Source organism: Varanus komodoensis, unplaced genomic scaffold, assembly GCF_004798865.1.
Source record: "Varanus komodoensis strain SLA01 unplaced genomic scaffold, ASM479886v1 scaffold3, whole genome shotgun sequence".
In the NCBI taxonomy this organism is placed as follows: Eukaryota; Metazoa; Chordata; class Lepidosauria; order Squamata; family Varanidae; genus Varanus; species Varanus komodoensis.
The window spans coordinates 22,229,043-22,243,209 of record NW_025335761.1 but is presented as its reverse complement, the minus strand read 5'-3'; the positions used below and the strand labels follow the sequence as shown (position 1 = coordinate 22,243,209).

The 14,167-nt window shown below is 41.0% G+C and overlaps 2 protein-coding genes across 5 annotated transcripts in view; one reads left to right on the top strand and one right to left on the bottom strand.

Moving 5' to 3' along the window:
* EIF2AK4 (eukaryotic translation initiation factor 2 alpha kinase 4) overlaps positions 1–9,743 on the top strand; it is a 59,895-nt gene extending 50,152 nt beyond the window's left edge. For 3 of the 4 annotated variants that reach the window (XM_044435722.1, XM_044435721.1, XM_044435723.1), the window contains 8 exons: positions 963–1,049; positions 2,870–2,982; positions 4,374–4,432; positions 4,742–4,839; positions 5,515–5,583; positions 7,303–7,347; positions 7,828–7,946; positions 9,436–9,743. In XM_044435722.1, coding sequence (XP_044291657.1) covers positions 963–1,049; positions 2,870–2,982; positions 4,374–4,432; positions 4,742–4,839; positions 5,515–5,583; positions 7,303–7,347; positions 7,828–7,946; positions 9,436–9,493 — 648 coding nt within the window. In that variant the 3' untranslated portion in view covers positions 9,494–9,743. Of the gene's footprint in view, positions 1–962; positions 1,050–2,869; positions 2,983–3,412; positions 3,499–4,373; positions 4,433–4,741; positions 4,840–5,514; positions 5,584–7,302; positions 7,348–7,827; positions 7,947–9,435 lie in introns of those variants that run through there. The other variant, XR_006415269.1, reaches the window with a different exon arrangement.
* A 398-nt stretch (positions 9,744–10,141) lies between these two features.
* Positions 10,142–13,476, bottom strand: SRP14 (signal recognition particle 14). Its single transcript, XM_044435724.1, has 5 exons — positions 13,334–13,476; positions 12,056–12,128; positions 11,086–11,198; positions 10,699–10,731; positions 10,142–10,508 (listed from the first exon to the last, which is right to left on the bottom strand). Exons 1-5 carry the CDS (start codon positions 13,355–13,357, stop codon positions 10,419–10,421), a joined length of 333 nt encoding a protein of 110 aa, XP_044291659.1. The 5' UTR covers positions 13,358–13,476; the 3' UTR covers positions 10,142–10,418.
* Between the last annotated feature and the right edge of the window lie 691 nt (positions 13,477–14,167).

Sequence of the window (14,167 nt, the reverse complement as noted above, 5' to 3'; positions counted from 1 at the left end):
ACTAGAGCAGAGCAGAGTGACCATTACCACCTGGCCAGTAAATTTAGTGAGTCTTCAGCATAGTCCTGCCTGTAGGTCCTCCGGCCCACCTGCAGCCAGGCAAAACTCCACCCGCCAGTATTCTCCATCTGTAGCTAAAGATCCCATCCACCTGCAATCTGCAGGAAAGCCTACTGTCACTGGCCACCAAAGCTGCCGTCTTCCTCCTAGGGATTTTTTAACCTGTGGGGTTGGTAGCTCTTCTACCTCTGGCCAGTCCCACTGGCACAGTGCAGAGATTACACAGAAACACAGAAACCGAGCAAGTCAGAAGGGGTCTCCTGGGCCATTTAGTCTGACCCCCAGCTCCAGCCAGCTCGACTTATGACATTACGGTTGAACTTGCATGTGAAGGATGGATTTTAAGCTACATTTTAAGTTGCAACAGTCTGGACCAGTCAGAAACTGCCTTTGGTAATTGGAACCTAGGAGCAAGTCCTTAATGCAAACATTTTGTTAAGGTAGTTTCTCATAAGAGTTCATTATCAAAGGGATGGGATGTGATACAACAGTATCAACTGAATGTACTGTAAGGACTTGTACTTTTGTTGTTGTGGCAATTTGGAGAGAGAGAATACACCTTTATATATTTTCCCTTATATGGAAGTCACATTTTCAAACAGGGATGTTAGATAAGTGCTACCATTAACATTTGACCAAGCTGAGAAAAATGAGGCACATGAGCCTGTTAGGAAATGTATTTATTACTTGCTTTTATCTTTCTCTTCCTTTGGAGAATTCAGAGTGCCATACATCAACCCTGTGAGGTAGGTCAGGCAGAAAAATCGTGATTGATCCAAGTAAGCCAAAGGCAGAACTGTAACCATACTGGATGCCTCTGTATCTTCCCCCTTTGGAATGAAAATGCTTTTGGTGATGTAGAAACTCATATTTATATTTTGTATTGTTTGTGATTGCTTTAGTCTCAGGAAGAATTACAGGAATACTGCAGGTGTTCTGGAATCACCTATGTAGCCCTCATCTCCGATAAAGAAGGAAATCATGTAAAGGTAAAATGTTGATAGGAATCTTTAAACACACACTTGCCCTTCCTGTGCCCCCGCTCTGTTTGCTCACTTGCCCAACTGCTGTACTGCTTTGGTCTGAGGACATATGATGGAAGAAAGGTGAGATATAAATTTACAAAATAATATAAATAATTGTAATATTTGTTATAATAAATGCATAGATAGATGTTTAATATATTTATTTTTTTGAAAAAGGGACAGAGAGCAACAAGGCTGCCTTAGATGCCTTGCCTTTGTTCTGTCATCAGTGCGTTGGATCCAAATAGTAGGAAGGGAACTCTGCTTGCACAGTGGGACTTCTCTTCCCCTCCAGGGGCAGAGAATCCTTTGGTTCTGCAAGATGTGTTCTTGCAGCAGTGCAGGGTGGGGGGATTGTCAAGAGGCATTTGCACACTGGATCCTTTCAGTCCAAATTACTGTGTGGTGGTATTTTTACTAGTTTAGAGAGTCTTGTATGCTCCATCTCCTGTGCTCTGTGCATATGTGGGAAAGAGCAATAATAAATCAGAATGAACATGAAATAAACATGGGATGTGAAGAAAGTGGGTAGGGGGACTTTCCCCCTCTCCTTAACAGTAGGTCCAGGGGTCATCCCATGAGGTCAGGGAGAGGTTCAAGACAAATAAAAAGAACTTCTTCAGGCACATAAAGGTGAATTATAGAATTAGTTATGGCCACCAATTTGGGTGACTTTGAAAAGGGATTAAATAAATTCATGGAGATAAGGGTATCAGTGGCTACCAGTTCCTGTGGATCTGTGCTGCTGCCAGTATCAGAGATGATAGTTCTTTGTACAACAGTTGTTGGAGAATCTGGGTGCAAGACAACCTGTTGTACTTGTGTCCTAGTTCTAGGTTTCCTGTGGGTGGCTGGTTGGCCATTGCGTGAACAAAATGCTGAACTATATGGACCCTTGGCCTGATCCAGCATAACCCTTTTTACATATTTTTTCTGAAATGGATTGAAGGAAGCGATCCTTCTCTCTTCACCCATTCATTTCACACAGAGTAGTTATCACATTGTGTTTCCTGGAAAAGGAATGGCAAATGCTGCTGGAGCACATTTTGATCATGGAGAAAAGCCTTTCAGAATAAGGATTGATGCTTTATCTTGCACAATGCTGTTTTTAGGCTGCCTTTATAGGTAACCCCCTCTTGAGCTGGTGTGCAAAATTAAAAAAAGAATATATGCAAAATAAATAAAATAATGATAAGTAACTAAACATTCAATAAAATGTTGTAAAACAATAGAATACCTGCAGTCCACAGACCGCAGAAAAGCCAGTGAAAACAAGTGGGTGTTCTGAGTTTTCCTGAAGTTATGTAGAGGGGACCTAAAAAATCCTTGATGGAAACCAACTCCAGACATGGGGGCTACATCTGAAAGACCCCCTCTCCCCTGCACTCACCAGCCAAATAGTTCTTAGGGACAGGCAAATGACAAGAATGCTGTTGATAACCTCTGAATGCAAGCAGGCTGATACAAGAATATGTGAAAAAAAATCAAATTACTTCAGCACAAATCATTTAAGGCTGTAAAGCTTAAAACCAGCACTTTAATTGGGTTCAGACACCTACTGGCACCCAGTGCAACTGACACTGCATTGATGTCACATGATCAGCTCACCTAGCCCCCTTCAGTATTTTGGTGGCTGCATTCTGCAGCAGCTTCACAGGCAATCTTTATTTGCAACACATTATAGTAGTACCCATGTCTCTTCCCTCCCTGTTTTTAATTCTGTTTACTTTTTTCAATTTTAGGAATATAAAAACAATTGAAACATTTAATTTGTATTTGTTCAGGTTAAATCATTTGAGAAGGAAAGGCAAACAGAAAAAAGAGTTTTGGAGTCTGATCTGGTGGAGCATTTAGCTCAGAAACTAAGGACCAAATTCTGTGATGAAAGAAGTAACAGGTAGCCATATTCATACTTACTTAAACATATTTGGTTGGAAAGCAATTTAGAAATGAAGATCTTCCTTTGAATTAGCAAGTTATGTAAATGATGTGAATCATTTTTTTCAATGATTCATTTTTTTAAAATTACAACTAGTGTACCACCCATCCATGTTATTTCTTTTTCCAATGTATCTTTAATTAAGTGCAACTTTCAGTATAAGTTGTGGTGGTGAGCTTTTCCTGAAATATTTTCATCTTTGCACACTAAATTCAAATCATTTTGCATCAAAATGTATCAAGTTGCATAAACACAGAAAAAGTTACTCATTCATTCATTCCTTAAATTTCATTGCTTAGAATCCAATTTTCATTTTCATCTCAGTATTTCCTAGGGTTGATGCAAGTTAACTTGTATTTTAAAGTTATTCTCTTCCTACGGTTCCTAGGATATAATTCATCAGCCTGAGTTGTGCAAATCAGGTGATGCATGCTGAGCTAGACAGTGTTGCACTCAGCAGCACTGTAACCTTAGGTAGGTCTGTGATGTTGCACTGTCTGTGCATGGCCCCACTTTACATGGATGCTGCGGCAAACAATGGAAGCTGACAATTAAGCACACTTTGGGGTGATCACCAAACACCTAAGCTAAGTCTAATCAATCCACTATTACTTGTCATAGAACCAGTGTTTTCTTTTAACAGTAAAGAATGGTAGTCAAAAGTGTTTGCATGTCTGTGTGTTTTAGAAAGCCAGACATAATCTATCTTGCTATTTGAATTTGCTCTGGTACAACCCTGCAAAGCAGATACTGGGTTTCGCCAGTAGCTCAGGATAAATAAGTGCATATTTGAAAATAAATGTAAAATACAAAATTGTCCTCATCTGGTTAAGTATTATTAAGCTGTTTCTAAATTTGTATTAAAGCTTTATCCATTCATAAAATACTGTGGGTTAAATCCAGACTGTGAGTGGAAAGAGGCTGACATGATTTTCACTTATTCCTGCAGCCCCTAGCCTCAGAATCTGCTCTGAAGTGTTGGGGTGACCATATAGAACAGTGTGGGAGGTGGTGATGCTGGAGAAAGCATAAAAATGGTTGCCCATCCCTCCTCCTCTGATAAACTTTTGTGGCCTTTGAGCCCGTCTGCAAAGGAAAGGAGCCCTTTTTGTGGAAAGGCAAACCTTCATCTAATTGGATGCAGTTAACAGAGATTTGCTATGTGTCAATCCTGTGCATAGTTAGACATGTTTATTTAAGCACTCTGAGTCAGTTATAATTTTATCCTATTTTCAATTTGCCTCTGCTGTCAAGTACTTGACAATTCCATTTCTGTCTTATTAAAGAGATAACATTACCTAGTAAAAATCTTTTAATTGACCTGTTTGTTTTATTTATTTCATTTTTAGAGAAACATCTGATAATCTGCCAGCACAAAATCTAAAAGGATCATTTTCTAGCACTTCAGGTATGTCATAACAATATAATTAGAATAATCTAGTACTGTTCATTAAACAACTGATTTCTATTATAACAGGTTGCTCTCAAGGGGCTATATAGCTTTAGATTTTAGCAACTTCCATGGAAAATGCAATTTTCATGAAACTTATTTTGATTGCTATGTCTGTGTTTCAACTTTTGCAAGGAACTACAGTAGTGCAGCCTGGTATCCAGATTCTTTTTAAGTGTATGGCACTACAAGCAATAGTTTTTACAGTATTGTTTATGCATAGAGGGCGCATAAAATATGACTAACACAATCTTTGTACCATTTTAGGTTTGTTTGAATCACATGGGACTGTAGCAATACCAAATGTCTCCATTGTTCCACCTGAGAAGTTATCTGCAAGTACCAGGCGGCGGTATGAAAGCCAGGTATTGAGGATGGCTCTCTCTTCAGCAACTGCTTTACTGTGTGCTCATAGCCATGTAGCTTCACCATAAATTGTGTGGAGAGCAGGGAGAGTATTCTTCCAAGTCAGAACACTGGTTCATTTAGCTGGGGAAAACTACCTGCAGGAGCTGGGAACAGAACCTGGCACCTCCTGCATGCAGAGCATGCTCTGTGGCATTGTTACAGCCCTTTCTTGAGAGAGGGGAGAAAGCCACAGTTTACTCTGACCTCAAACTTGGTGGGCAATATTTGAATCTCTTCGTCTCAGTAAAGTTGCTTCCCTTTTCAGGGATGGGTCTCTTTCCCTCCCCCACTCAGGGAGATGAAGTTCCTGTCTAGCTGATCCTTTACTCCTCTGGAAGGAAGTTTCTGGATGTGGTGGGTAAAGAGAGACACTGGAAAGGATTTCTTTTTGTGACAGGGAAAATATACTGGGTTCCGCCCTGGTTCTGAAATTGAATTCCTTGGCTGAGCCCTGACACAGTGTGGCCCTAGAGTCTGAACAAAGATGTAGAAAACTGCCTTTTTCAGAAATGCATGAGTCACAGGGGCCGCAAAGAATACGCACTTTTACAGAATTGCTTATTCATATTTTAATTTGAAAAGAAATTTCAGCTTATGTGTACACCTTTCTTTGAATTGCATGAAATATCCAGGTGCAAACTAAACTCCAAACCTGCATTGCCACTCTGCAACTGAAGACAAGTGAAGTTGAAATTTTAGCAGTAAGTCACTTTGCTCTTAAATCCAAATTAAGTAAGATATGCATTCTCATAAAGTAACTGAAGTTGACAGTTTGTTCAGTGAGACAGGTGTTTCTAATAACTAGTTCAACTTTTCTGACTTCTATCTACTTGTAGCAACTCTTGAGGCTTGCTCTCCAGGAAGGAAGGTGTCCCCTTGATAGCAGCACTACCACTTCCACTGCCATCCCTCACTTCGAAGAAAATGATCATATTTTCTGAACTTTTACCCCTTTTAATATTTACTACTCATTTTTTGGTTTAGGGATAAACTGTTTGGATTAACTGGCCTGTTGAAGTTGACCACAGTTTATCAGCTGATTCCGCAAACAGTATTTTGAAGGAGGCAGCGGGAGAAGGTGCTGGGTGTAGCGGCACTGCCTCTGCAGCTAATACTTTACAAATTTAAAGGAATGTGGTAGCCTTATAACCTTTCTATGCCAGGTGAGCTTATAAACATTTAACAGGAAAATAAAAAGAGAAGTAGCTATTAATATTAAAGGTTTCTAAACCACCTTGGAACTTAAGCTATTAAAAGTGGTGTGTAGTTCTGAAATTGTCCAAATAAAATTGTCTTGTAAAATGAGCAGTACAGATTAATCCTATGAAAATCAATTAATGAAATGCAGACTGAAATAATAATGTTTTAAAGATGTGTCTGTGGGTGGGGGTTTAGAAATCAGTGGTGAAGCTACTTGGATTTCTGGTTGAATTCCAGAAAGTAGGGCTTTTGCTTGGCAGTTGCCTAAATCTCTTGATTTATCCAAGCCTCTGGGGGAAACCTATGGATTTCTCCTCCCTATATGGAACTCTGGCAGTACAGACAAAGCTACAATTCTGTTTCCACCATGTTGTAATTTAATGGTATCAAGAAGAGTGTCTGAATCTCTTCCATCCTGTTTGTAGGGTTTGGAGCATGAAAGGCTAAGTTGGAGTGTGAACATTTGGTGTTGGTCTTTCCCATTACCAGTCTAGTTGTTCACCACTCAAGACCCCTATGTGTCTATGGGGCTCTTGAGGCAATGTCTCAGATTTCCCACTAAGCTTAAGCACTATTAACATAAGCACTTTATGAGAAGGGCACCAAGAACAGCTTTTCTTCCACCCCTCCTCACCGCACAGTACATCTACTGCAAAGACTCTAAGCCTCTAATTAGCTTGCTTTCTTTCAAACGTAGTCTTCTCTTGCTTATATTCATTTGCACTCTCTTTTGGGAGTGAGAACTGCTTTGCAGCCTGTCACCTTTCCCATAAATGACAGCCCTGTGGATAAATGTCATAGCTTCAGCTTGCACAGTACCCCAAACAGAATGTTCCCTGAAATAGGTTGCTTCACAGCCCTGTCCTCCACCTCATCACTGGTTGACAACCAGCAGTAACTAACAGGATAATGTGCTGGATGTTTGGGAGGGGGGAACCTGTGCACTTTATTGTGACTGATTTCAGAAAGTTCAAGGTTACTGTTTTCCCTTACCAATTCACATTTTACCTTTATTTCCTGGAAGGTACAGTTCCAATTCATTATAAATGGCTGTTGGAGGAAATACTTAAGAAGTGCACAGGGTGAATATTCAAATGTTCATAGAATTACTGTTTCAGAACAGGGGGATTTTTTTACAAATGCAAGATGAAACCTGCATCTCAAACATATCTTGTACTTAAGATACCATGATTTAACATTCTGTGTCTTGCTTTTTGCAGGTAGATCTGCCCAAAGAAACTATCATACACTTTTTATCATTAGAGGTAAAACTATGAATTTCTAATTGAATTTATGAAAACCATGTGTTAAGATGAATAACTCAGGAATTAAGCTTAACCATTCCATTTGCCACATGCAGCAAGAAAAAGATACTTCCTGGGGCATAAGAAACTAGTTTTTGCCCCTTTTAAGTATAACCTTTTCAAGCCTGAGATTCAATGCTCACTTGGGAGTAAGCCTCAGTGAGGGTTACCTTTGAGTAGGCATGTATAGGAATGCACTATGAATCAAGGGTAAGATAGCACAGAATGGTTGTGGGTGATAGGAAAGTTCCACATTCTTAGTTACCTACCTTCCTTCTCTAAGTTGCCTATTTAAATATACCTATAGCCCCTGCATTTGAGCGCAGCTTGAAGAGTTAGTATCAAAAACCAAACTGACATTCTCAACAGTAGAAATGTCTCAATAGGAAACACCCCTATTCTGTAATAAAATAATTTCCTTAATGGTTGATTCCTTTTCAGTGTGATGCAGACGAGCAAACGTTCTATACAACTGTGAAACAACTGATGTCACGATTGCCAAAGCAAAGATACCTTAAATTGGTTTGTGATGAAATCTACAATATCAAAATTGAAAAAAGGTGAGAGTACTTGTACACCAAATGTGTGTACATGGCATGGGATTCTGATGTGGGACCCTGAATGTGATTTTGCAAATTCTGTGAAGATGGTCAGCACAGGGCATCATATCTAGAAAGAGTCTTGAGGGCTTTGAGTGCTTAAATTATATGCACTTAAATTATAATCTTAAATTATATGGGTTTCCATTAAAAGGTTGTAACTTTGGAGATACGGAGACAAGACCAAAGCAGAAATACACCATGATTTGGATTGAGGTGGGATTTGTGGTGGGAAACAGTGCCCCATTTAACTGTCCAAGTGAATGGGTACCACACATGGACATAATTCACTGAACATCCTGACAGACTGTGAAGTGCAACATCTGTGTTGAAATGGAGTCTTCTTTATCATCTAAGAGCTGGCTTTATCTACTTACAGTTGGAAAAGCCCCAAGTTTGATATCGCCCAGCCTTCAAGCAAAGTTACATAGCTGTAAAAGCTATTGGACAGATTGCATGCCTAGTTTGTCTGTGTAAAACCACACCGAATGGCATGTAGGCAGAGTCCCTGACACAACACATCCCTAATGCTTGGAGTGGGAGATGCCCTACAGCAGTGAGTGGAGGGCAGCTGTAAAATGGTCCTTAGGCTACCCACTAATTTCAGACTGTTTCAGTGACAAAGCTATGCACAGCTTAGGAACGTCTGCCTCTGTCCACTGCCAGTGATACTGCATGCTTCAAACTTACAGACATATTTACATTAAATAAAATTAATTACCGAGTTCCAAAAATCAAGTAACTATGAGGTGCACATTGTAAATACATATGGCAAGTTTCAGGTGTCTTGTGCTCTTCAAATTATGACACAAACACACATCTTGGAAATTGGAATCAGCGGTAGGACAAGTACTAGAAGATGGGACTTCACGAGGGCCAACTTTGGTCAATTGAAGGCCAGAGTGGAGAAAGTATTGTGTTCAGTTCTGGGCCCCTTGTTACAGGAAGGTATAGCCAGGTTAGTCAGTGCACTGTAGGGCCACAAGGTTGGTGGCCGGTTTGCAGGGGGTGGGGTATGAGGCGAGACTGAGGGAACTGGGTCTCTTCAGCCTGGAGAAGAGGAGACTCAGAGATATGTTGGTGACATACAGGTATGTGAGGGAATGTCACACAGACGTGGGTCGAGACCTGTTCTCCCCTGCAGAGGAAGGCAGGACGCGCTCCAATGGAGCAAAGCTCAGGGAACCCAGGTTCAATTTAGATGCCAGGAAACACTTCCCGACAGTTAGGACCCTGAGGGTATGGAATGGGCTTCCACGGAAGGTGGTTGGAGCCCCATCGGTGAGGGTGTTCAAGGATAGGCTGGGCATACACATGGTAGGCATGTCATGAGTGGAGCTGGCTGGAGCTGAGAGTCAGACTAGATGGGCAGGAGATCCCTTTTGACTTCCTGTTTATTATTCATTTAATGGCTAAAACAATTTCCAGTGTTTTGCTTGCTTTCTTTCAGAGTGCCTGTGCTTGTCCTCTACAGTTACAGAGATGACTATTACAAAATCATATTTTAATTATGAACATTTAAAGAGATTACTGTGGCAGTAGCAAAGGACTGCCTGGAACCAAATATGTGCTTCCAGCTCCAATACTGTGAATTAACATTTGCCTGCTCTTGTTCCTGAGAGAAATTCCAATGGCTGGGGCCAAATGCAAGACTGGAACGGTGTTCAGGGTATAGCCTCTGTGCCTCACTTGCTCCATGTCTATTATATATAGCTGTAAACTTTTCAGAATATATTGTACAATGACTTTTTAAAAATATTCTGAGGCTCACATCATTATTTAAAGCAAGAGCAGTTGTTGCAAACATTTGTGTGTGAAGGCTTCAACATGTGCTAATTACAAATTACATTTTCACACCTGTCATATCTACCTTCCTACCACCCCTTTGCATTTGAAATAGCAGTTATCTTCTCTCACAGAAAGAGACAGCTGGAAACATCTGCAAGTTACATCAGCCACTCATCTCCCCACATTAGGCTATAACTTATCACTCCAATTTCTTCTTACCTCTGTGTTCCTTCTTGCCCTACCTTGGAAGGCCATAATCTTCCGAATTCAAAGGAACACTATTGAATGATTCTGCCCAATCCTAAAGCATAACTCTTTCAGCACAGAGATAAAGGCAAGGTATGAATTTCAGTATAAATAAAAGCACATCAAATATTAATTCTTTATTTTTGTACTATTTCTCAAATGCTCATTTTTTCCCAATAATAACTGTCTCAAAAAATGAAACCAGATACAAAAATGAGCAGGTGCAATATACATGCCTTGGGGTCACTTACTTCTGCATATCACAATCCAGAGTACTTTGTTTTAACAAGTTGCTTACATTCTAATTATCACATGGAAGGGAAGTCAAAGGATAACATAAAGAAAAGAGGGCACGTGCTATAATTTGGGTCCATCATATATATGGAAACATTTGCTCCATCACTGTGTCGCTTTGCTTTTCTTATTCTTGCTTTTCTTGTCTTTCTTCTTTAAGCCATCCATATTAGCTCTGAGCAAATTTGAATAGGCCTGCAACCAAGAAATAGGGCTTTAAAGAAGATAAATTCAAGTGCCATGACTTGCAGATTCAGTGTTAATATAATTGAACTTGGCCTTCTTTTTCTAGAAAGCACTGCACCTTCATTCATGTGTTGATTTTAGCATGTGAAGCCCATCCATAAAACATTCTGAAAATGAAGAATATCAGATAAAAACTTACCATCTGGAATTTGTTGACTTCCTTTGAACTCACCTATAAGAAATCAATCATGTTATACAACTTACTGAAATGAAACATCAATACTTTAAAAAATCCCTCTGATCACCATTTTAACTGAATAAATCAGAAAATTATTTTTAAAAGGGCTACAGCATCTCAATATGGCTCAAGGCCATGATCAAAGTTTCAGAGGAAAACTGATCTTCCAAGAGATTGAATCATTTAGACTGGGAAACTCTATACAGTTAGAGTAAGATTCAGATATTGCCTTATTGTGACAATCTCCAAGCAACTTGAGTTAGCACTCAAGATAGGGACTTCCTTTTTTGGCCTTCATTACTTTAGAACTCAGCTGAATGAAAACATCCACCAAAGAGTACTACCTACCACTGTGCTTATCTTTTTCTTCCCATCTGTTGCTCTAAGAAGACATTTGTTGTCTACCGGCTCAAATCCTTCAACGTGGCCCTTGCGTGGAATGGGTCTTGTCCTGCCATCGTCTATATTACACAGAAGCATAAAATACATATTTATATAGGAGGATGAATTGCCTAAGATCCAAGGATGGCAAAAGAACAGTGTAATAATGCAGGCTTTGTAATTCTAGGCTTTTGAAGTTTGCATCAAATATTATTGATAATTCTAAATGCACAAACTGAGAAAAAACATCTTTATTAGAATGTCAGGTTGCTATGTTAAACTAGGTACAATTAAAGAGGGTTGTTAAAAAGTACACATACAGCTTATTCACTAAAAGCCAAAGGATGTTTCGGTCATGATCTAATCCTGTTAATGCTGTCTCAGAAGGAAACTTCGTTCTCCTTACGTCAGAAATTTTAAAAATTTAGATCTGCTTATATTTCTGTAACCTAGGGCTTGTCCTACTTCTTACTGATTTAGTTTTTTTTAAGTGTGACTGTTCCTTGCCCAGCAACACAGAAAGTGTTACAGGAATGTTTACCCAAAAACATTATGGAGATGCCCACATTGGACAGGAAGTAATTGGCCTATCTGGCCCAGCACATGTTGAAGAGACATTAGGTGGTGGCGGCGGCACTCTTGTAAGGGCTGAAAAAGATACACTATCTACTTCATTCACTGGTTAAAGTACTGTCTTCAAAAAGAGTGAACCTGCAATCTAACTTGGGCAAACACAGAAATTAAGAATTGTAGATTTTTTAAAAAAGTCCACTGTTTTCTATGTAATATACTACATTACTGAGATTACAAGTTTTTCAGGATGAGCATGTTAATTGAATTGCAGTTCAACAGAAAAATCCTTCATAGCTTCTTCTTTTTTAAGGAACAATTGAAGGAAAACATACTATTCAAAACTGTTTTAGTAGTTAATACTTACATTTCTTTAATGTTATATAGATGCTGCCTGTAGTCCTGCATTTCTGAAAAAGTCTTGTTAGCTCTGTCAAAAACTGCAAACAAGAAAATTTCTGATTAAGTACGGCCACAGGAAAAAAAATCCTAGCTACTGAATAATAAAATATTTTCAGTGCTGTTTAAAATTTTGACTTTCTGTCAATTTACAAATCAGGAGAGTAAACCAGGATAATATTCTAGTTTGTTAACCAACATTAAATCTGAGTTTCCTTGTTTGGATATTATTGGGAATTCTGCTTAAATATAAACCAGGATCTCCATACCAAATGCGCCATTGGAGAAGAAAAAGTACACAAGCCTGCCACCAGTCCATAACTGCATAAACAATATCTGGCTTTGGATGAATATACGAATGAAACCAGAAAGTTACAATGATCTGCTCTAATGATCTACATAAGGTTTGAATTTTAAAGCTGAGTATCTTAAACACAATACAGATATGAACTTCTCAAAGAAGTACCCTGAATAGGAAATCTTAATAGAACTTAGTAAAAGTGCAAGTCATCACGTTTAAATTAGTTATATGAAATGCTTCTGAATTTTACCTCATACATTCATACCTCTAATGATAACGTGACAACAATACCCAAAGCATTAGGAGTCAGTGGGCTGTGCCTAGCTTCCCCTCCCGGTTCCTGCCATGCAAGCCGAACAAGAAGAGCTCCAAGGCCTCAATTTGTGCTCAGACTCAATCCTTGAGTATACAGAGTGGTAAGAAGAAAGTTTCTGAATAAGCACTGCGTGAATTTCTCGCTAACCTGGTTAAAGATAATTCTACAGGGGAAACATGCCGAAGCAGGCAGTACTCTGTATCTCTCTAGACGCGGCGCACCTCAAAGCCCTTTCCCAGTGTTTCCACAATTATAGGAAGGCAGATGGAAAATACACGTTTGCTCTGCAACGTAACCTACCCAGGTGCGCCACTGCCTGATTCTGAACCCGCCGCCACCCACACCAGCATCGGCTCTACATAGTGGGCGAGGGCTACTATCCACACCCGCTAAAGCGCTGGAGGGGGCAAGTTAGTGTCCGCCAGAAGTTCTGTCCTACAACTCCTCTCCCCATCAGCTATTCTGCTAGGGCTGGTAAGAGTCGCAGGCCACGACGTCGGGAGGGCCACAGGGTCCCCGCCCCTGCATCCAAGTGGCGTCCCGGGCACCAAAGAACGACGAGGCCACCTCCCGCGCCACACACTCGGGCAGCCGGGCAGGGACCGGGAGCGCGTTCAGCCCCGTCGCACCTGCTCGCTTTCCAGCAGCACCATGGCTCGCGCCCTCTTTCCGCCGCCTTCTTCGCCGTGCGGGCAACCACGAAAGGCGGGCGAGCGGGCGGGCGAGCAAACGCCCCGTCACGATTCCGGGCTCGGATAACCGGCCCGGAAACAGCGGGGCTTCGGGAATGCAGCGAGCGGTGAGGCTAGAAAGGAAAGCACAGCCGACTCGCTCTTGCCCCCGCGCGGCTCCCGCCGACGCTGCAGCCTGTCGGCCCACGAAGGAAGCTGGCGAATCAGCGCAGAGCCGCGAGCCTTGCCCCTCGCCCCGGTGCCTTTGCTCGCTAGCCGGGTGGTGCGGGGTAATGCACTACGCAGAAGGTCTCCGTTCAGCCCTTGGCATTTTCAGCTGAAAGGGAGTCATCAATTGAATCAGTCTTCCCCAACCCGGTACCCTCCAGCATGCAGGCTGGGGACGAGAGGAGTCCTCTAAAACATCTGGGTGGCATCAGGGCGCTGAAGCCTGGAATAAGCGATGCCAGATAATTCTTGTATTTCTGACTTTCAAAAGCGTCACTTCGAAAAGGGATTGGGAAGGGACCTTTTCACCAATGCACACGCATTCATCCACCGCCCCCCACCCTCACCAAATAATGAGTCCATGAAGTTATTTCCCTAAGAATGTGATGGCCTGTGCCATAACTCCTAGAAATCCTGACCAATAACTGTATGGCTGAGGCCGATGAACACTGGAGTCCCAAACACCTAGAAAGCACCAGGTTGGGAAAGGCAATCTTTCAAAGGAGTTGATAAAACTAAAAAAGGAGAATGATCCTCTTTTTCCGGTTTTTTGAAGCCCCAAAA

Coding starts and splice junctions, on each gene's coding strand:
- SRP14 (XM_044435724.1), bottom strand. CDS start 13,357: ATGGTGCTGCTGGAAAGCGAGCAG. Junction 12,129..13,333: donor TGCTGCTGGAAAGCGAGCAG/GTGCGACGGGGC, acceptor TCTTGTTTGCAG/TTTTTGACAGAGCTAACAAG. Junction 10,509..10,698: donor AAGTCAACAAATTCCAGATG/GTAAGTTTTTAT, acceptor TCTTGGTTGCAG/GCCTATTCAAATTTGCTCAG.